General features: G+C 39.8%; 2 protein-coding genes across 2 annotated transcripts in view; one reads left to right on the top strand and one right to left on the bottom strand.

The window, feature by feature from the left end:
- Positions 1–131: 131 nt before the first annotated feature.
- On the bottom strand, positions 132–23,327 carry NELFA (negative elongation factor complex member A). Its single transcript, XM_010710449.4, has 11 exons — positions 22,694–23,327; positions 16,963–17,134; positions 15,099–15,260; positions 14,098–14,187; positions 10,976–11,106; positions 10,748–10,817; positions 10,349–10,437; positions 9,237–9,348; positions 6,899–7,155; positions 5,843–5,942; positions 132–4,334 (listed from the first exon to the last, which is right to left on the bottom strand). Exons 1-11 carry the CDS (start codon positions 22,943–22,945, stop codon positions 4,150–4,152), a joined length of 1,620 nt encoding a protein of 539 aa, XP_010708751.1. The 5' UTR covers positions 22,946–23,327; the 3' UTR covers positions 132–4,149.
- NICOL1 (NELL2 interacting cell ontogeny regulator 1) overlaps positions 21,858–23,679 on the top strand; it is a 35,506-nt gene continuing 33,684 nt past the window's right edge. The window contains exon 1 of the mRNA XM_085223612.1: positions 21,858–22,009. The gene's annotated coding sequence lies outside the window, so the exon portion shown is untranslated. The remainder of the gene's footprint in view (positions 22,010–23,679) is intronic.

The raw sequence follows: 23,679 nt of genomic DNA, 5'->3' as shown, positions 1-23,679 counted from the left end.
TATCCTAACCACCAAAACTAGAGCATGTCAGCATTGCTTCTGGAGATGTATTGCAAAGCTGACATTTCCATGTGATACATTTAGAATGGATGCACGTAATGTAACTATTAAAAAAATTGTTTGCTTCCATAGAAAATCTAAATTTTTATTATACATACTGTATTACACTGAAAATACGTACCCAAAGACAGAATATTTTGAATTTACAACTGTACAAAAAAAAAAAAACAATAGAAAACATACAGACTATGCAATAGATGTAACATTTCACAAAATGACATTTCTTGTTAAAGGCACCAGATTCCCAGAGGGCTCTGGCTTAACATTTTTTAGTCTTTTCCAGTCAGATTACACTATGAGAATGTGATTCACTCTTAAACTGTATGATGTCAAAGTTTCAAGCTTCTATCTAGACAACAGTTTGCACTTAGACATCATTTAGTGATATTACCAATTTCACACAGAGGTATTGAGCAACCACCAAAAGTTTCCCCCCCCATTGCATCCAGCATCCTATGGCATTTAACTGAAAGATAAACCAGCAAAGCTACCAGTGGAAAATGAAGTTAACCCACAGAACACACTGGCCCAACACAAGAGTGTTAACCACACAAAGTCTCAATAGCATCATATGGAGAGAACTACAGAGCACTAGAGCAGGAAAAAGGAGGAGGAAGGAATCTGTAATCAGTACTCTTGCTCAACATCCTTGGGCTCACCTTCATTAAATTCATTTCACTTTCAAGTCCTCACTCATGAAGAAAATGGAGCCTGAAGAAACCCAGAACTTTGTAGGGCAAGTTCTTAAGAAGCCTGGGTATGTGTGTATGTGTTCTTTCCATCCCCCACCTAACAAACTTGGACAGGACAGGTTAACAAAAAAAAAAAAAAAGCCACTTTCATTGCTACAAGCCACACTGTGTTCATTTTGTGCCCTGACATGCTCACAGGTGCTTCTTTACAAGCAAAGACAAGAGAAAATGGGACATTCTTCCTTGCTGGGGTCCAGTAACACACTTAGGAAGTTTGGGCTTGCTGTTTCCTAAAGCTTCACGCTCAGGCAAAGGGAAAGAACGCACAACTAAGAAAACCCGGGACTATTCCTGTGGTCATTTGGTTAGTAACCAGCAAATCATTCTGGAGTCAGCAACAGTTTTTATTTAGCTTTGCAGCACACACCAAGCATCACTGTATAGAATCCAGCTAACAGCCAAGTGACTGAATATTTAAGATAAAAAATATCAAGTTCCAAGGCCAGAGCGTTCTGTATGCAGCAATTCCATTACACTGGAATTTAGATGTTGGTGTTGCCCTGTCCAAATTGCCTGGCACACTACATTTTCTCCGGAACAAAGAGCTCCATGTAGTTTCACTTCTTACCATAATGCTGGAAAATCTTCCCTTTCTTTAGGCATTTAGGAAACCTTTCAAGATTCACAAATCAACTTGCAGTAATGCTATAGTGTTGAGTGTCATAAAGTCGCTTTTAAAAATAAATTATTTTGCAGCGCTGTCTCATCCTAATAACCTAACAGAATTAAAAATACACTATGCTTCTGCTTAAAATTTCAGTATATTGGGCATGACTTCAAGCAGGCCTGCAGATCAACTTTGTTACACAGCAAATAAGATCTGGTAGAAGTATGGTAGGCTTCCAACACTACCTGCATTTAGATGACTCAAATTCATTCTACAATGACTTCTTGAAGAGAAGGGACAGCTGCTTCCATCCCAGCACCACAGGTCTGAAATACAGACTTGTGCAGACAACAGGGTTACTGAAGCATCTCCACTGATCTCAAGAAAGCTCAGTCATCACGCAGCAGCTGCTTCTCACTACCAAACTGCACAGGATCTCGAATGAGCAGTTTACAGTAACAGTACATGCCCCTCAAGTCAGCCAGTTTTCTAAAAATTTTTATTTTATTTTATTCTAAAATTATATTTGGTATTTGCAGCTTATCTAGCAAGTAGGAACATTTAAGACAACTATTATACATGTTTAAAGGAAAATGGTCATTGCAAAAAAAACAACCTTTAAAAATCTGAATGCAGACAAGAAAAGGAATGTTACTTTCTTTTAAACCTTTACTTTTAAAGATGAATACTTTTGTATTCTACTATTAAGCCCTTACTGTGTAAGATATAATCAAATAAATTACAGCCATGAAAATGCATTTTTACTGAACTCATTCTAAAAACTAAAGCCCACTACTAATCCTCACTTGTCAGGCTGGTTTCTAGCTGCTTACAGGAAAAAACACACTATCAGAATCACAATCTGCATTGCTTCTGAAACAGGCTAATAAGATGTGGAGGAGAGCCCCCAGTGTGATGGTTAAATGTGGAGCCTAATGTTCACACTAAAACATGCACAACACTCCGTAATGTTAGCAGATGCCATTAAATGACCTGCCCACTACAGGAGCTAGAACATTCTGTATATTTGCTCAAATAAAAGAAAGGAATCTATAATTTTGGTCACATTTTAAAATGCTGTAAATACAGATTCTCTTGTCACTTACGCTTTCCCTCTTCAGTTAGATAATTAGTTTGAGAAACTAAAAATAAAAATGCAATAAAAATTTTCTAATACAAAATATCCTAAACAATTACCTAAACATCTTATTATGTTACGTGTACTGAAGGGATTTGGTCTGCCTTCTTTTCAAAAAAAAAAAAAAAAAACTAGGAAGAAGAAGAAGAAGAGAAAAGCCTCATTTTGTCCTACGAGTTCCACTTTAACATGAACCTCCAGTCAGCCTAAGGTACCCTCTCAGCAGCAGAAAACCCACTGCACTGCTCTATGTTGTACGCCTTCCTTCCAAGCACCATTCCCAACTAAGCACAGCTCTACACACAAGCACTGGCAGAAACCAGACATTAAAACCAAGTCTCCCTCGAAGAATGCAAACAAGGCTCCAACAATGAATCCTGAACTATGTACATAATCCCTTTCAATAAACGCAAGCTATACTTGAACATTTAAGGACAGGTGAAACTAGTGGTGTTACAAAGATCAAAATGTGCTTCCAAGGAGGAGATACATCTAAGGCACATTTATATGCCAGAATAACTGCAGCCACGTTAATGATTATACTGATAATTACACAGGTAAGAACCACAGCTATACTCATTCTGATCTTTTTGGATAAAGTAATCAAGCACCTTATGACTGCCCAACCAAACATACTTTACCACCACCTCCTAATCATCTTATTCAGAGATGCATCAACCATCTCCAGGGCCATTTAAAAAAAAAAAAAAAAATGCTGCAATCAGTCCTGATATGTTCTAGCCTTGTTTCCTCCCACGCTGTTTGAAGGACTTGGCATGCAATTGCCACTGATAAGCTTTTACCCTAAAAATGACATGGCAAAGAGCTATAATTTCCACACAGCAGCAGCCCACTGCTTCCTTTCAATTTTTTCCCCGGTTTTGCTATTTTTTCCATCAGAAAACTATGATATTCAGTTTGTCCTGATCTAAAGTAATGCCAAACATAGGTTAACTCATGCTGTGTATGGACATAGACAATATAGCAAATTAAAGATACTCAATCCCATCCTATGCCTCAAGAATAAATGAGCTGAAGATACAGTGGGTACCATTAGACACTAGGTATGTATCACCTGCAGTATTTAGTCATACTGCAACTGAATTACAAAATAAAGCACCCATGTGGTGCTTCCATGTGCTCATGGAACCCATGTAGTCAAAGAAAATAGATTCTTTAAAAAATAAAGATCTGTGCCCTTGTTTAAATGGTAAACTGTGAATGACTGTGCAGTAGCCTTCTCTTCAGGTACTCAGAAGTAAACTGCTCCCATTTTTAATCTTTCAGTTGTGATCTCCTCTCCTCTTCCAGCATCTTAAATTGCATTAAAAAAAAAAAAAAAAAACAAGAATAAAAAAACCACCAACCACTTCCTCCCTAAGATCACCTTTTCCAGATAATAAAAAAAGGAAAAAAGTAAATTCAACACCATCTTCTTCTGCATTCACTGAGCCCAGTTAGGTTGAAGAGCCACAGCTTCTACGCTGGAGGGTAATAAATGTACACATGAATGCCATTTTGTACAGTTGACATACTCTATGAGCTGGTTGACTCTAAGCTTGATTTGGTCCAGTCTGCTGTCGCTGCAACTCTTAAGAAACATTAGTAATAGGTTTGTATTTCTTGAATCTGGTCCATTCACCAGTAGCATAGTTCATTTCAAAGACAGTATCAACCAACATAGTGGTGCTGCCAGTGCCATCCGCCTTTGGTAAATCTTCTGTATGCTCACTAAGTTTAATCTGAATGATGTCACCTTGCTCTTGGCAAGGATTCTCTGTGGAAACAAAAACAGAAACAAGTTAAACATTTCAGCATTATGAAAAAGTGAAGAGTACTTGATGGAAATTCAAAACCTTACACTGAAAAAAAACCTCAGTATTTTCTATTTGTTCTGGGTTTATCTCTACACCATGTGGCCACAAACCTTCTTCACTCCATACATCATGGACTTTATTTCTCTTATAACAAAACCAAACCTCAAAAGATAAACATCAAAGGAAAATAATTGGAAGAACAAAAATGAGTCAGTGCAGGGGAAGCATGGCAATATGCCTCTTCTGTCTGCCTCGAGAACTTTAAGTTTTGGATTTGCTAAGCTTGAACCTACCAAACTTGCTCTATTTGAGATACATTTCATATCTTAAAGAACTCAATAGTTTTTAGTAGCTGTGGAAGCGTTAACAGATTCATTGAAATTACTAATCTATAAGGTGCTGGAATGGAACCAGGCACGTACCAAATGTTACACATCCAAATATTGGAACTGACAGTCAGGAAAATCAGGAATATCCTAATTGACAGTTATTTATCCAACTTTCAAGAAGTATTGACATTACTAGTTAGGAATTTATATTATTTACTTATGTATATTCACATATGTAAAAATTCACATATATAGAAAACACATGCACACTATCAAAATAATATTGATATTTTTTGTGATGTGAGGTAAACGTAGGTATTAAAGTACACCCTGCTACAGTGTTCTGAAGTGGTATTTAGTAGTAAGAGCACCCACGAACATAATAAACACAAAACTTTCTTTTGTGAAGCCCTGGGATCATCATAGTAACTCTATCCTGGCTATCTTGAATGATGTACTGCACTAATCCAAATGCATAAGTCACATTTAGACTCCAGCACTCCTGTGACAAGAGCCTTCAAATATCAACCTAGAAAGCAGAGCCAGTGCAGATGATAAAGTTCACTTAAAGACTCTTAGGCTCCTTCTCATATTACATTTAGTAGACAGCTGAGTAGACAGTCTTGGTCTATCAAGGGCAATATACAACAAGACCAAGACAACAGCTCATCTCCCTATGATTTTCAGCATCTACACCTGAAGTAGTAGAAAACAGCTGCTGCATTTCTGATGTTCCAGAGCTAGTGAAGAGGCTCTGTATTACACAGTTTGTACATCAACTTGTCATGGGAGAATTTGCATTCTGTCTTGTAGACATTCTGTTCACTGTACCAGATGGATAGGCTTGTGCCTCCTCAACTACTAAGCAGTATTGCATACGCTTGGTTCAGTTCTGTTTTGTGCTCAGTGGCTGCTCTGAGATGATTCTATTTTTATGAGAAAAAGACTAAAAAATTACTTCTAGGTAGCCAAAACTTTAATTCATTAAAATAATCCCAGTCCAGAGTAAACTAGATTCTAGCACACCCTGAGTGAAGGTCAAGCAGGAGATGTGCATTCACATGTGCACACTCAGAAATGCTATGCTGTGTTTCAGACTGGAGGTTGAAAAGCAAAAAAAATTTAATTTCAATACATACCTCTGGATCCTGCCATGAATCCAAGTATAAGAGCCTTTTCTGGCCTTGTAACTTTGTTTGCAGTCTTGAACATTTCCTGTGCAGCATACATTTGCTCCCTCTGTAACAGATACAACAAATATGAATTCCAGCAGAAAAACATAAAATAAACACCTTAACCTCAAAGCTTTTTATCCTTAATGCTTACATCTAACACTTGCAGCAGTGACAATTCTGAAACTTACACTGAAAAAGTAGGCACTTTGAACAGTTACAGAAACATGTTAAGACACCTGCTATTTCCATTCCATATTGTGTTATGACCTTAGTTAAAAAAAAAAAAGTGCCTCTATGTTCTAAAACATGCAGACTTGCAGTAGTTTCAATGGGAAGATTCTTCTTTTCAAATTAAGCAAAGCTACTGAAAAGTCAGCTTCTTAAGGTTCAGATCTTGCAAGCCAGGCTTACAGAGGTGCTTTGTGAAGTCTTCAGAGAGAGTTACATCTCAGATTGGTTACCTGACTCATTCCAAGCATGCGCGTAACATACAAACATAGGAACAGTAAGAAGCTTCAGGGTAAGTGTTATTTATTTACCTCTACACTGCCAGGCTTTTAAAAACTGATAACAGATTGGAGGAGGAGGGGGTAGTAAGGGGGAGGGAGAGGCAGGAAAAGAAATCAAGAGTTTTGCCTTTATTCTATTGATACCTTCATTCCTACTAGTGCAACAACACAACCTCTTCTAGTGGCTTATGCTATAAGCAAGGCTAAAGGCACTGCTGGAACTATGCCTTTCTCCCAAAATTCTTTGCAACAAGGAACACATTGTTTTATGTAGTGAACAGCAGGAAATAAAGACATCTTACTCTAACAGTAACACTGCACAAATAAAAAGTTGTGATTAACATTTCAAACAGCAATGCTAATGAAGCCACATGAATATTTTCTTTATCTTTGGTTGCAAACAAGCAGCCTCGGTTATATTGTCAAATTTTTAAGTAAGATCGAAAATAAAAATTTGCTTTTCCAACCAACATCAAAAGCATCAGCTAAAAACAATTTATTTGTTACTTACTGTAAGAGAGAGGCTTTTTTTCGGTGGTGGCTGCTGCTGAGTTTGAGGGGCCACTTGTGGTGCTTGTGCTGCAGGGGAAATGGCAGGAGGTGTGGTAGGTGTGAGGGGTGAGGTAGGTGTAGTTGCAGGTGGATTCGAGTTACTGTTGTACATGGGAGTTCTTTGCTTGAATTGCGCAGGGAGAGTTGTGGTAGCATTTGGAGCTGCAGGCTCTTCAGTCTGTCTGTTAGTCTGCAAGGCCTCTCGTGCAGAGCCAGCTGCAAAAAACAGAGTAATTAAAAGTATAACCCACAAACAAGGCTCAGCATCACCAGTGGATTTTAAAAGGATCTAAAATTTCCAATTCTTCTGTTTATCATAATGACTCTACGCCATCTAACACCCATCTGAAAACATGAAGAGCTAGTGCTCTCTCCCCAGTTCATCACCTTGATCAATTAGACAGTAAAGAGATTTCCAATATGGATTACACCACATTTAGAAGCAGATTTCATCTTTAATGGGCATAAGTTAAACTTAAATTGATCTACTTTTTAACATATGTTGCTACAACATCTGTATGCTGACCCCACAAAGTTTGTCATACAGTGGTTTTGATTCCTGTGTAGCAATTTTTTTTTTTTTTAAACCTAGTGCAGTCTCAGACAGTAACAAATACTGAAAATACACAAATATTTGCACAGATAAAATTAAAATCAGTCCCCAAAATAATTCATTTAAACACTAATTGCTAAGAGAGCTAAGACCCTCACAATATTGGGAAGTTGATTTATTTGCCTGTATTCAGCCATCCAAGCAAGCTCCTGTTCCAAAGCTGACTGCAGCTAGAGGTAAGGTATATCACAAGTTACCACATTATCCAGCAGACAACAGCCAGCCAGTGCACGTTCCAACTACTTACATTCTCTTGCAGCTCTTTGACACAGGTACAGCTACTTAAGTACCTTTTACATGTCTCATGAAATTTAAACTAACTATACTCATCTGAGTTCACAACAAACTAAAAAGGCAGATACAGATCACAATTCAGCTGATGCCTTTCAGACGAAGTTTTAGAGTACGGGAAGGTTCCACTACTCTCATTTGTCTAGGCATGGATACAGCACTGGCTTTAGCAATATGGCTCTTAGCCAGTAAGATACTAACTACCCATTCATTCTGTACAAATCTCCACTTTTATTACCAGCTTCACCCCGTGTCAGAATCAACTTGCATAAAGTAACGTACATCTTAATTACGCAACCTCAGATTACAAGAAACCAAATTAACAAGTCTTTATGAAAGTAAGGAAAGTTAGGAAAAAAAAAAAAAAAGACAAAGACAATAGAGAATTTTAAACTAGGCTTTTTCTGATGTGGAATACACTGCCAATGCTCTGGAAAATAATACTAGCTGCTGACAACACTGATGTGCTTTTGGCTGCATTCCTTCCAGAGATGCCAATTTACTGTCAGAGAGATTTGCACAGACCTTCAGAGAGATTCTGAACTGTTTCAGAGCCAAGTTAAGTGATTAGTTTTTCAGTATGACTTTTGCTACAGGGACCAACACGCCACAGCTCATACAGGGAAAAGCTACAGTAACATTTAACAAGTAAGAACAAAAATAACACAAACTGCAGTGCTGGTTCTCTGTTAACTACAAGCTCTGGTAATGAATCCCAGTCACGTACATTTGTTAGTGCAAGCTGATATGCTCCTGTAAGACTGCACATGCAGCAGGAAAGGGAAATTAAAGGCCAGTGTATTAAAGGGTGGAAGAAAAAGGATTTCTTCAAAAGGCTGTGTTTTTTTCCCCCCCTTAAAATATGCAGGAACTCAGCTATTATAAAAACGTAAAAGGAAAGTAGAAAAGAATGCATGTGTCAAAGTAAATAGTACTTGTTTCTAAGAACATATCTGACACTTGAAAGCAATTATGTTTCTTTAAGTGCATGGAGATGGGTGTGTGTATATTGAGCATATGCTCTAAGATTTATTTATATAAATACATATATAAATAAATATAAATCTCCCTAGTGTTTCTTTGGAAATTAAAAATATATGCTGTGTTTCCTATAATAGGAACAGAAAAAAACCTACAAAATTCAGTAAGCAAAACAGTTAGCCATTTTTAATTCTTAAGAAAAAAATCAGCATTTTCTTTATTTGTTTCTTAAGCACAGATGTTTAGGTCATTTAACCTAAAGGCCAGATTCCTGCAGTGGGTTTTTAGATTGCCAAGAGTTCCAGAGTTGAAGAACAGTAGGTCGGTAAATAAAAGAAGTCAGCCAGCAAAACCAAATTGATCAGAAGTATAAAGTCCCAATAGAAAAAAAAGAAGTGTCTTTCTTACTTACCTGGCTGTGTTTCAGAACTTGGGATGTATGAGGAAGATGGCACCACACTGGGAGTAGCAGGTAAATAGCTTGTAGAAGGTAGCGCTGGCTCATTGTTCAGTGAGCCAAGTTTCTGTAAAACATGAAGTGTTATGTCTGGTAAAGTACCTACAGAAAGAGTGCAAAGAAGGCCTCTGGGACATCAGCATGCAGAAGGCCTAACCAGAGATAACAGCTTAAGTGAGACTGTCTCCATTCAAACAGGCAATCATCACCAATGTAGGACACGGATACCATCCTGGATCAAGCAAAAGAAATCAACTGTTTTGTACTTAGAGCACAATATCGTGCACATTTCATAAAGACTCTCTACTGAGAGAGAGTGGCCACTTCTGAACTTCATGGGTTTTAGGAAGAGATAAGCTATTTCTTGATAGAAATCAGTTCCTTGTATTTCTCCTTCCCTTTCAGTAATAATGGGGCTGGCTTAGCCTCGTTACAGACATATGTGAGACCTCAGAAGAAGCTGCCTTCTAAGTTAAGCAACATTTTCACACGATTACAAAGGAAAATGGAAAAGAGAGCCCCAGAATAGTACTAGCATAGAGGTTCTTTTTTCAAGCCAGAAGACAGATGAATTTTTGAAGATTTCTTTCTTGTTTAGCTACAAGTTATCCCTCCTAAGACATCCCTCCATGCCTCACTGTGTTTCTTGACATTGTTTCACTAGAATCACAAAGTATGCACAGTGAAACTTGCAGATGCTCCTGAAAATAACAATTTCTCTAGATTCGGGGAACCTCCTTGTCCCCTACTTCTGACAAAAGGTGGTAGTTCTCAATTGCATAAATGCCATACCTTATCATATAACTTATAGCAATGAACTTCACCCTGATCCTGGCTTTTTTTTTTAAATATTGTTCAAAGATAGTACAGTGCAATTTTGAAATAATGATGTAACGGTGATGGTTTTTCTTTAAAAAAAAAAAAAAACACATTTGAAGTCTGTTTCAACAACTTAGAACAATATCATTACAGTGTTTAAGTGTTTTAGAACAACATGCATCGTGGTTTTCTCATCTCTGTCATTTGATTGTGTGGTAGGATTTTTTCCTCTGATGCTCTGTTTTTACCTGTGTAGACACAAGGCCAGCAGCATAATCTGGAGTAGCATTTTCTACTACCGTTTCTTCTTTGGCTTGCTTTTCCACCACTTCTGTATCTATTACATAAAAACAAAAGTTAGTTCAAGGAAATACGCTTAAATACTGAATTTGATTTAAACAGGGACCTAAAAACAAATCACGTTTTCAAAGAGTCTGCTAGACCATGCTTAAGAAGCATATGCTGAAGGGTTACAATAATGAATACACAGTAATCTTCATATCCAATTTTATGAACAACCCAACAATTATTAAGTTTTTACCCTTTTTTTTTTGTAAACTTAGCAGATGAGTTTCAATGCATCAAGAATAAAACTGGTATATCTGCATGTATCCTAACAGCCTTTGAAAGTAGTGTTCCATACTAACCTAATGTCTTTCTTCTTCTCTTTGCTTCACGGCCAGCACCTACCATATCCAGCTCAGAGAATTCTAAAAGCTGAAGAAAAGAGTGCAGAACCTTAGTTTAAGTTTATACTGCTGTTGCTATCTCAATGCTATCTTTAATTTTTTCTTTAACACGCTGATGCTTGATTCAAAACAGCAGCAAAAAGTTATTTTAAAATGGGGAGGAGAATTGAGCAGGAATTCACCTACCTTTACTCCTCTTTCTTTACGCAGAGGTGTCCTTGAAGGAGGAATAGGATTTCTGTTTCCAGAAGGGTTAAACACACTAGGTGCTGAAGTACTCCTAAATGGAGCTTGTTTTGGTATTCCTTTGAGTGGTGCTTAAGTAAGATCAAAAAAAGTAATGATTAAAACACCAGCTTCACTAATTACAAGTAACACAATGCGGTCTTTACTTTTTCCCCTTCTTAACACTCCCCCTAACTTCAAAAGGGTCTAAAATGGAACTCTCTACAAAATACTAAATGTTCTTCAAACTTCAGATTGGATTTTACCCTTCAAACAAAGAGAGTCACTCCCCACTAATGTTTGCAATCCCAAAGTTTAAGTAACTTTTATTACAGTTTCATCTTCATTATTTTTCTACACGTTCTAAATGAAGTAATGAAATCAGCACACTGCTATTGGAATATACTCTTCTACATATATTCATGCTTGCCTTACTTACAAAAACAAACTTCAAACCCACACAAAGCTATTAAGAGTGAATGTTTTGAACCCTACTGCTTTCAGTTACTCTTTAAACTTCAAGATCTGGCTACTTGGTAAAACTGTATCTACCCAAGAACTCTGGCCAAAAGCTGTTACAATTCTTACAACAGATTATCCAGTGCTCCCACCAGCTTCCTTCCTTTCAGGGAGCTTACCGTTTGTGCTTACTGAGGAGTCTCAACACACCACAGGCTGTGTTAGGACTAAAGGGGTCAGAGTCAGACCTATTTGTGGATGCCATAACATGCAGAACATCTTGAATAACCAAGATTCACAGTGCATTTGTGGAATACCCTTTTTACTTTTAATTCAAGGCAAGCTTTTGCAGGATGATCAAGCTACCGACCTTTGTAAGCCACAACACATAGCTGCCTACTTCTGAGAGTTAAGAAGGCAGGAGTGCTCTGGCAGCACATCACAGCTGAAGTACTTGTGATACTCCCCTCATCAAGGGTCCACCACTCGAGGCTGGCAGTCAACACCACACAACTCCTATGCAAGAATGTACTGTGAAGGGAGCCACACCTGGAGAGTTCCTAAGCAGCACAGGAGCCACCCCAGTTCTTCAAAAATGCCACAAATCACCACTTTTATTAAAGTTACATCAATCCAAATTTAAATTTTTGGTTCCTCCACAAAACTGACTATTACACTTCACACCTCTGAATATAAAAGCATAAATCTGGTACTGGAACAAGCTCCCCAGAGAAGCAGTCAGAGCTCCAAGCCTGCTACAGTTCAAAAAGCATTTGGACACTGCTCTCAGAAATCTGGTTTGAATTCGGAGTGGTGATACGGGGAGCAGGAGTTGGACTCTACGATTCTCATGGGTCCCATCCAACTCATGGAATTCTGTCATTCTACAACTTCTACATCCAGGATCACAACTTCTCCAGTTCCCGCCTTTAAAGACACAAAGGAACAAAAGCACTAACACCTTGGAAATTGGAGAAATGAAGATAGAGCTTCAAAATTCTGCAAGGTAGGACACTGCCTCAGATGAAGATGCTCTTTAGCAAGTTATATTACACTGCAATATTGGCTCAGCAAAGCTCAAGCCTTTTGTAATCCAGTGGAATGATGAATTACTGTCTCACAGAAGGGTTTAAAATGCTGGACCTACGGTCTGCACAGGAAGTATCCAACTTAGATCCATACTGCAAACAAAAGAACTTGCTGCCACAATGCTCAGTGAATAGATGTTACTACACCTACGATGGTGTTTGCCCAGACTTGACACTGTTATCCCTTGACATCACACTTAAAATAAGCACTGAAAACAGCATTCATTCACCAACTTCTAAAAAATTAGATAGTCAAGCATATTTGTCAGGTCTTCAAGCCTTATGGCCTACAGATTGAAAATCTACATTTTAGGTCAAACAGAATTTTGGTTTGAGGCTGGATACTCTGAATCCCACTGTATGTTTTACTGAAGAATTTTCAGCATAGGACAATTCTTACCAGTGTAAGTTTCAGCGTTGTAAACACCAACTGGTCCCATAATTGGTATTTCTAGAAACCACCTGACTCTAAAGACTGGCTTTATTATTCAGAGGCTTAAATAAAAATGAGAACTCAAACATCAACAGAACTGACAGTCAATTTTTACACTGGGACAATTTTTAGTTCAAATTACAACTAGGCTCCTTGCATTTCCTGCACAGACCTGTGGCTAAGTACTCTGGTACTCAAACCTATATACTAAATGCATCAACAAAGTACATTTTAGTTTGTAAACATCACATCAAGAAAATACTCAAGTTTTATATCTCAGCATCATATTGACTGCCAGAAAAATTATAATGTTATTTAAAGTGTTACTAATTTCAAACCTGCTTCCTACTCCTAAAACTTATTAAAAAACAATTAGGCAATTCTGGAACTTGAGTGAACAGTTGAAACTCTTACATTAATAGCAGTACTTGTTTTTCATATCTGTTAAATAGAAACAACACTAAACAGTCTTAGCTACCGTGTACCTTCCCACTAAAATACTGTGCTAGTTAACACTTAGGAAGTAGTTAAGAACATCAGAATGATTTATTGGCTCGAGTATTCCTTATCCCTGTTTGAATCTCTGTGATTGAGATTGATTTGCACTTTTCTTATACCTTGTGTTCAAACTATCCTCTGCAGTAATCATAAACTATTCCACGCGCTATCTCCATTATTTTCCCCTCCCCTTCTCCATGGGAATCATATAAATCCAAGTTAGATTCAACCCACTTCACAGTCTTCACAGTAGTTCTGAGACCACAGATAACTGTTATCCACTCACTCTGCTCCCTCTCAGAGGGATGCAGCTTACTCAGAAGTTATTCCTGGATTAGTGCAAATTAAGTCTTAGTGAAGTCTGTAGGCATGATCTAGCTGCACGCATCCTAAATAAGCATGGCAGATACACTGACATCTAACAAAACATCACCCTTCCTTCTCATAAGACTTGTTAAAAGTATTCAAAAAGCAGTAAAGAGACAAAGAAGGGGATATATTTTTTGCTTCAGAATGAATTAAGCTTTTCTAGGAAACAGTAATTTCAGTCTTCAAAGCTATTTTATCAGATTTTCTTTCAGGGAAGTGATATGAGTGAGCCATACTTGTTGTATCAATCTTTTTGACCAGTCCCCTGCCCTTGGCATGAAAAGGCACTCCTGCAGTCTTCTTGAGCTGTTGAGCAGTTTCTGTTGCTACAAAAAGAAAACAAAACCCAAAACTTCAGTTATTATAAAGACTGTGCTAAAAAATACATGGTTTCCTATAGAAAACGTTATTAACTAATACGTAACAATAAAATGTAATTAACTAAAAACTATGAACATCAACAAGAACTATATTGCTATTATAAAGAAAACAAGTAATTTGTGAGCTACAACATAGTGGAGAAATGCAAAACAGGTACAACTGCAACTGACAGGATGGCCAGAGCTACAATAAAAGACAATTTATTCAACAGAGATTGAAATAATTTAAGTTCCACATAAGACTGAAATGTAACATTTTCATGTAAGATTTACAGCTTTTTTAACACCTATCTCTTGGGTCACATGCAAGAAAGTATCAAGCTGCTCCAACACAGCAGCAGGTACAGGAAACTACTTAAGATCAGTCAGATTAGCTACCAATATATAAATGCATACATATGCTCACTTTTGTTAGTGAAAACTATTGGCTTTCACCCCTTATAAAGCTATCCTGAGCAAAATGAAGCATTAATTAGCAGCTCTTGCTCCTCACTGCAGAAACATATGGCGTATTAAATTGTTTCAGGAGCTTTAACCAAAGCTGTCCCTCAAGCCTTCACTGCTGACTTCAATATACTTGAGAGAACATATCTATGCTTTAAAAAGATACAGCTTTTTGTATCCCTTGAAGTCTGAACAACGTTTAAATCAAGATTAGCATCTTAATATAATCACAGCTAGAATGACTTGCACCTGCTCTTCCACACATGTTGTCAAGAGGGTGTTGGGGTGCAGTCACATTTCTTATAGCAAGAGATTTTGGCATATGTCTCCACACCGCACAATAAGACTGAGAAATTTTCCTTTTGCTGTTGTTATTCAGTGTTACAATTGGCTGTAATACTAATACTACTTACACTTCTGCAAGAGTTCAGCTCGGAGAGTGGCGCTTTTAGGTTTCCTTTTCAGCTGGAAGTGTTTGACTGGGGGGGTAAGTGGCCCCGCTAGTGTTGTCAAGGCATTTTTGTTTAAGTACTGGCATTCCAACGGCAACATAGCTGATGTTTCACCTTCACTTACTGCATAAAGAGTTAACACAGTACACAGAGCTATAAGCATCTCTTTGACAGAATATTGCAAAACATTCTACAACTAGACTCTATAAGTATTTAATGAAGTTTAGATAACTCATTTAAACACCATGAGTAATTGAGTTCTCATCTGAACAGTACACAGCCAGTTATTAGGGGGTTTGTTTTCTACATTAAGTTTGTAAGCTCCCATATTAACCACACCTAGTCAAACAACAGGAATTAAGTGTGCTACAGTTTTAAGATAGATTAAAATGATAAAATCCTCAGTTTCTTTCAAAAACTACACATAGAATCATAGAGACACTCAGGTTGGAAAAGACCTTAAAGATCATTGAGTCCAACCACAACCTAACCATACTACCCTAACTAATAACCCTCTGCTAAATCATGTCCCTGAGCACCACATCCAAATGGTTTCTAAACACATCCAGGGATAGTGACTCAACCACTTCCCTGGGGAGCCTATTCCAGTGCTTAACCACCCTTTCTGTAAAGAAGTGTTTCCTAATATGCAGCCCAACATGAAAAGGAAAGTACCGAGTGAAAAGCCAAACCAAAACTGTGAACGTACAAATGATCACAGAATCAGAATGGTTTGGGTTGGAAGGGACTTGTAAGATCATCTAGTTCCAGCCCCTCTGCTACAGGCAGGGACACCTCCCACTAGACCAGCTTGCTCAAACCCCTATCCAGCCTGGGACTAAATATCTCCACCATGGATGCATCCAAAAGCTCTCTGGACAACCTGTTACAGTGTTACTACCCTCACAATACAGCATTTCTCCGTAACATCTAGTCTACATCTACCCTCTTCCAGTTTAAAGCCATTTCATTTCGTCCTGTCACTACGTGCCCTTATAAAATGTCCCTCCCCAGCTTTCCTGTAGGCCACCTTCAAGTACTGGAAGGCCACTATATGGTCTTCTTGGAGTCTTCTCTTCTCCAGAAATGCCCCAACCCTTTCAGCCTATCCTTGTAGGGAACGTGCTCATTTGTTCATAGAGCCAAGTCTGAGTCCCTCCGTTATTGGCTTACAGCAGTTCTAACTCCAAAGCCACTTCTGACCACTAATGCCAACAAGTCTGTTTTTTTCCTGGACAGTTTGCTAAATCAAACCCACCTAAACAGGAACAGATTTGCTGGTTGGACATGTGCAACTCAATTCTCCTTTTGACCAGTCCCCCTAACTCCTCCATTTGTTGGCTAAAGGAAGACTGAACAGAGGGCACCTCATGCGCCCAACACAAACGCTGCTGCTCCAAGACACACAAGGTACTGCAAAAAAAAGTTTTACTGCAGTATTTAATATAACAACATACAAGACAGAAGTATATTAAACTGTTACTGCACATTAATAAGGCGAGCTGCTATTACCCAACACCGCACATACAGACTGTCTACAAAGCCAGTGAAACCACGTTAGCTTCTATGTTGCCCTTTACAATTACGTAGGCACCTGACATGCAAGCTCCAATGATTTATGGAAAGATAATTTAAGAGGTTACCATTCCTCAAGTATCACAGTTGCCCATTCCGGAATATACCAGGTCATGAACTGCGGCAGTTGAGAGAAGACATACAGCTTGTCCCAACACCAATACCACTCAGATACCTCAACTGCCTGGGCAGAGGCAGGCTATTCCTGAAAAGAGGTCCCATATTTCTGTCATTTTCAACAGACACTTACCTTTTTCTCTAAGTTCTCCTAAAATATCTTGAACATTGGGATTCTGTTCTTCAAGATCAAGGTTAAGGGAGCCAGTATCTGGAAAGGATTTTAAAATATCAGCTACCATTAAGACCCAGGGGTCTGAATCCAAGGTAGCGAGCTGGACAATTTCAGTCAGTGCCCCCTTCATCTAACAAAAAAAGAAAAAGAAAATCAGCCAATTGGAAACAGTTTTAAACAAGCAGAAGTTGGGTTAATTTTATATTTCTTAAACACTAGGATAAACATGCAAAATGTTTTACTACTAGGGAAGGGGTCTACATCACAGTTAAACATTAACTCTGGAACAAAGCAAAGAATGAACCAAGATTTGTTTTTAATGTTGCTTTTGGTCAATTTAACAAGTACATTTTGAACTGCGACAGATCAAAGCTTTGTACACCTCAGATAGTTTTCACTAAATACAAGCCAGATTCTTATGGTATTGTCTTGGTATGTTCTACAGCCCACTTACAACTCTATGTACCCACACCTTCGTCAGTGATAACAATATTCAACTAGAAAACAAGTTATTTAAACAGGCATCTAAATGAAGATGGACCCCTTTTTGTGCTACAGAACAGCAGCTAGACCATTTCTACATCACACCAACATAAGCAAGTCCCCAGAATTTTAGTTAGGCCAAGAATTGTGTTTCATGCTAATAAGCTATTGCTCAACAAAATCTGCTTATTGAAGTTGTGCACCCAGCTCTCTGCTACCAGAAGTAGCAAGGTTTTCTACCTAGCTAAAGCTTCAACAGCAAGGATATATTTTTCAATCATCTATCTTTAAAATGGGAAAGAACATGTAATAGGAATGAATAAGATTGTCACAATCATTTTTTAAAATTACTGACCAACATGTGATAGCATTGGAAAAAAGATAGAGACCACAGCTGGGATTTGATTGAGTGTATTACGAATTCTTAAATCAGCTGTTTTACTTTATTCATAGCCAGCTTAAACCCCCAAAATGAAGACTGAACTCCTGTTTCATTGCTCTTCTTACGTAAGCATTAAAGTATTAACTTCAAAGAACTGAGATTTCTGAGATGTAGCATGTCATCTGTCAAGCAATATAACAATAAAGCCATGGAAAGTAATTTAGACATACTCTGTGTGTATGGTATTAGCATTAAAGGAGTTTTAATTAAGAATAGGGAAAACATTTCACTTTTGACTTCTCACAACCCACTATGGCACATGTAGCTAATTACTATGGCTATCTGTTTCTGAACACAGGAAAATGAGCAGAAAGATTCCTCTTCATCTTAATGCTTCCATTCTTTCCCCTTATTTAGAACTGACCTTTCCTCACACGAAGATTTCACAAGCTTAATCTAACATAACTCTGGAAAATGAAAGCTAAATTTTTGCCCTCCATACCTCAGCACTCAGAGGCAGACAAACACTGACATTTCCCAATTCCTTTCAGTCACACAAGTTTATTGCCCTCTGATTTTAGTCAGGTATAAAACAGAGGGTAGTTTGTCCTTCTGGCTCACGTTAAGCTCGCCAATGAATTACTGATCTGATTCATCACAAAATGATCATCTCTCAACAGCACTGCTTTACACATAACACCTCAAAACCTACAATGATAACTGATGAAGCTGTGGTTTATTTCTAACTTGTTTACCAGCTGGACTCTGGATACCAAAGATAGAGACAAGTGTGTAGAATACAATTTCTTCCATCAAAAACTCAAAGATAATGGTTGAAAGAAAGATTTCTCCTGTATCCTCCTACATGTCTGCTCCACAAAAACTCATCCTTGTAGCAAACAAATAATCACAGAGATGCAACCTGTATTATTTACATTCCTACCACAGCTCTTGTCAAGCAGTTGCACCCACACTATAGTCAGGGCAGTTACAGCTCAGGCACTTAATACTGTCTAAGCACTTGCACCTCACAATTTTGGTTCCCTCAAGGAAGGAGTGGAAGAACAACTTGTCTGTCTGGCACTGGACAACCAACACTATCAAAAAGCCTCACGGCAGCAGTCACTGTCACACAGGCAAGTGAAGCACATGAACAAGCACTGCAAGATCAGGTGAGACCTCACCTGAGTACAAGCTTGCATTTAGTGAGCTTGGATTTGAGTTCTGACCCAGGTTTTTCTCCAAATTGTGATTTTGATATATGCTTCCCCCCTTTGCTATTGAACCCACAGCTGAGAAAAAGCTGTAGTTTAAGAATTTGTGAGGTACACCTCACTAAGAAAGAATCCTACTTTTTTCCTACCAAGCACAGCCATAATCTCAAACTTATAATTAAGATTGCAACACTGGGTCAAGCAAGAGTCCAATCAGTTCCAACCAGCATCTTGTTAAGCATGAACGTCAAGATCTGAAGCAACATGTTCTGGCACTTCTCTCTTCTAAAACCCAGGGATCTTAAGTACTTTTCTCAGCCTGCTGGCATAGGACATCACTAGAAACATGAGAAGAAAGGATCAGGCAGGATGGAAAAAGTCTGGGAACAGAGACAAAGGGAGATTAATAATGGCTGCGCAGGAAGAGCATAGAAACAGCACTGTGGGAATGAGTATAGAGAAAAAAAAAAAAAAGAAAATATTACTAGGAATACACAAAGTCATAGCTCCAACAAGACTTCTTGTAAAGCAGCCCCATTAATTTGCTTTCCGTTAAGCCTAAATTGGCATGTAGCTGTACCTTTAAACAAGTGCACTGGCTAATAAAGCCGATCAAGTTTTAAACTTCCAGGGCCATAGAGAAGGCGGTGTTTAATAAGTATCCATAATATTACAGAGCATTTTCATTAAGCTAAAAGCATTGGAAAGTACGGTATTAATATCTACTCAATTCAAAACTAGGATGGATCAAATAGCATCATAGTATGTTTTATATTTTAATCATGAAAAAGCATAGAAGTGGCCAAGAGTAACATAAGATAAAAATAAACCCCACTGCATCCAGAAAAACAAAGAACATTAAATATAGGCCAAAAAGAACTGCCTGCCTCTTCTGACAAGGGAGGCAAAAGCTTAGTCCTTAATGCTACTATTCCGCAGCTCCCACTTCCATGGTTAGGAGACTCCTGTTTCATGCAAGCAAAGAAAAGCCTGATTTGTGCTCTCTTCTCCATAGCTACTGTCACAAAAGGGCAGAACATCGCAGGAACAGGCAGTGCCTTCCTTTCACTGTATTTCATAGAGCAGAGATAGAGTCCTCATTCCAGACTTGACTCTAACATTACTCTGACTCTGAACACAAAACCTTGCCGTTGTGAATCGAGTTAACAGGAAAGCAACAGACAAACCAAACAGAAGCAATATCTGCCAAAATCACTACTGAAACTCTGGTCAGCACTGCAGTGAGCATTAGGCATTGTTCAAAATAAGCATGATAATCTAGAAAAAAAAAAAAGCAGCAAAAAGCTTGGAAGCAGAGAGATTTGAGAGCTTGCAAATTCTGCCCAGAGAACTGCAGCAGAAAAGGATATTTTTGATAACTGCCTACAAAACACTTAACTGCGAAAATGAAAATGGGAGCCAATTATTCTTATTAGTCAGCAGGAACAAATAAGCTGTAATGAGGTTTCACAGCATGATAAAAATTCAAGTTTATTACTTATCCCACAGGATTAAGTCACTAATATGTATACAATATTTGGAGCAGCAAATGAAAACATATAGTGTAAAACTACAGGATATTACATTTGAGAAGAAATGTAACACTTCAGCTAAGGACCAAGCTTTTAAGAGAGATCACTGAAGATTTGCTTGTCTAGACTGCAGCCTTCACAGAGGTTTAGAAAGGACCAGTAGCCAATTAAATCCCTTCTAAGCCAAGTAATACCACACTTTTCTTGATTCCCACACAATTTTTTACTCAGATGTCTGTTCCCAAATTGTTTCCATGTTACACTATGCCAGTTAAAATGCTACTATAAAAAAAAATAATTTAAAAAAAGATGTTTGAGAAGAAAACTAAGTTCAGCCTATTATTCAGAGAAAGGAATATCATTTAATGTGTTGCATAACACACCTCTATTATATCCTGCATCCACTATCATGATGCCCCAAGTTTTAGAAATCTGATGCAATATATTTTCTAACACTATTCAGTTTCCAAATGCCAGCTCAGTACTCCTCACAGATGATCTACAGACTGGCACATGGCATGGAAAACATACACATGACTTTCCAAAAGGACTAATAAAACACTTCCACAGTTAAGTTAAATCATTTTTACATATGGGAATGATTTCCAAATGAAGAATTTTTCTTTCAGGCTCTTACAGGTAAAGGTTCCTTAATTTGAATCATTTTAAAGAATTTTACAATTACTCCACACTACTCCAGGTAATTTCCACATACACAACAGCCTATGTGGGCTTACGTGTAGTCCCCAAACCTCATGCATTTTCAACTTAGAACTACATAAAAGCTAATATGTAATTCTGGTTGTGTGCTTATCTCCCCAGACCCTGCCTAGCATACATATAAATAAAGTCAAAGCAGCTGTGTCCTATCCCAGAGTCTGGTGCAAGCACAGCTGAGGTGCAGATTACAGAAGCATGGTGGTTGGAAGGGACTTCTGGAGATCGTGAAGTCCAACCCCTTACTAAAGTAGGTTCCGCACAGTAGGTTGCACATGAAAGCATCCAAACAGGTCTTGAATATCTCCAGAGAAGGAGACTCCACAATCTCTCTGAGTAATTAAAGGCGTACCATCTCCATAATCATGACTACAAACCATGTCACACATGGCACAAGTGGAAATTCCTCAACTTGGCAGAAGAACCTTAATGTTACTCAATCATTCTTGCTCCAACCAACCACCAGCAGCTGCTGTTTGGTAGGAACAAGCCAGCTATAGATGAGGTATGGTCCAGAGCCAGTGAAGGAGCTCTTCTGGACCTATGAAGCCTGCTTACAGTGCCAGCTGTACCCCAAATGGCCAGGGGAGGAAAGGAAAACACCATTTGTTCTCAGACAGGTAACACAAAGCAAGAAGTGTCAGGTTCTGCTTGAGGAGAAAACTGACTACAAGAAGGTAAGTAAAAACCCTGCTGAGTGCATATACTAGATCTTTCATTCCCAAAGATTCAGCACTTGCTGCTGTCCTTCCTAAACGTGAGATGTTCAGCTCACCTATGCAGCCAGTCACTACTACTGGGAAGGAGGCAGCCCTACACACATCCCTGTGCCTGGCCAGCGGAACCGTTCCACTGCTCCTAATCCTGGAACAACAGCAGACTCCGAAAAGCCCTCTTATCCAAAGCAGCAGCAAAAGCACGAAACCTGTGTCATAACTACGGGTCCGTGTGGAGGTGTGAGAAAGGTTTTGGGTTTAAACTGCTTTCAGAAGACGAGTACCAGCCAGATGCCCAGAAGAGCAGCAAAACCTGCGCTGCACTCCTTTATCGAGGGGAACCCGAGCCCCCACACCGCATCCCAGGCCTCGGCCGGCTCTGCGGGACAGGACCTCGCTTCCTCCCCTCCCCAGAAGGCGAGGAGGAGAAGCGGGGCTCGGCCTCCCCTGCCCAGAGCTGCCCTTGAGACGCGGCCGCCCCCTCCCTCACGGCTGGCTCCAACCGCCCGCAGGCCGCGCGAGGCGGCAGCGACCCCGCGGATTACGCTTCGAAAAACAACGAAGAGAAAAAGGCGGGTAGAGGAGATGGTACCGGCACTGCCGCACCCCTCCTTCTTCCCTCACACTGCCCCGCACGGCGCTCACCTCATCCACCGCCCGGCGGGGCAGGTGCAGCATCCCCAGCAGCAGCTTCAGCTTGACGGCCGAGGAGAGGCCGTGAAAACAGAGGCGGATGTTGTCGATCACCGACGCCGTGAGCAGCGAGGCGATGCTCGGCGGTGCCCACAGCTCGTCCGTAGAGCCCAGTTTGTTGTGCAGCCACAGGCCGGTATCGCTCTCCCGCATCGACGCCATCTTGGGAGCGGAGCGAAAAAAGAGGGGGTTCTCCACAGGCATTTTATGAAGACGCCTAAGAGGAGGAAGGGAGGGGGTGAGGACCCCTGCGGGTCGCAGGCTGGTTCGTAAACCAAAATGGCGGCGCCCTATGAGTTTGCTTTAGGGAAGGCGGAGATTCTTCCGTAACCTAAAATGGCGGCGCCCAGGCGGAAAATAGCGAGGCCGTTCTCCTCTCCCGCTCAGATGCAAAATGGCGCCTGCCATCGTGGTTCTTCCGTAATGCAAGATGGCGCCGCATTAGTGCAGAGAGGTTTTACTGTCGGCTCCCGCTCCCTGCGCCCTATGGCCTTCCTTAACGTCCCGAAGGCTCTTAAGGGCACTGAAGGGCTGGCAGCTGGGAGCCGCGCGGCGTGGTTCCGAGACAGGAGTCCGCACTCGCTCCTCCTGCTGAGCCGAAGGCGGGAGGAGGGCCGAAGCCCCGCTGCTAGCCCACCCTTTCGCCGCGAGGCTGGGCCAGAGCACCGGGCAGCACTACGACTCTTTTCTTCACAGACCCCCATGTCCTCCCGTCCCCTTTAGCGGCCCCGAGGCCCTGTCTGCGCCTTGCTGCTGTGTTTCCGGCTAGTCAAAGCGCATTCAGCTGCCTGTCTCTGGGTTCTTCGTCGCTCCCTTAGTCTGTTAGCCTTCAGCATTCCTTTCAGCCCGCTGGCACAGCGAGCTAGGTGATGAAACCCCTGTAATGCTGCCAGCTGACTTAAGCGGGGAGTGCTTCTTTCCACTTTTTTTCCCCCGGA

The sequence above is a fragment of the Meleagris gallopavo genome, chromosome 4, assembly GCF_905368555.1.
Source record: "Meleagris gallopavo chromosome 4, MGAL_WU_HG_1.1, whole genome shotgun sequence".
NCBI classification, from domain to species: domain Eukaryota; kingdom Metazoa; phylum Chordata; class Aves; order Galliformes; family Phasianidae; genus Meleagris; species Meleagris gallopavo.
Note: the sequence above shows the minus strand (reverse complement) of the source record. Positions and strands in the feature narration are given on the sequence as shown.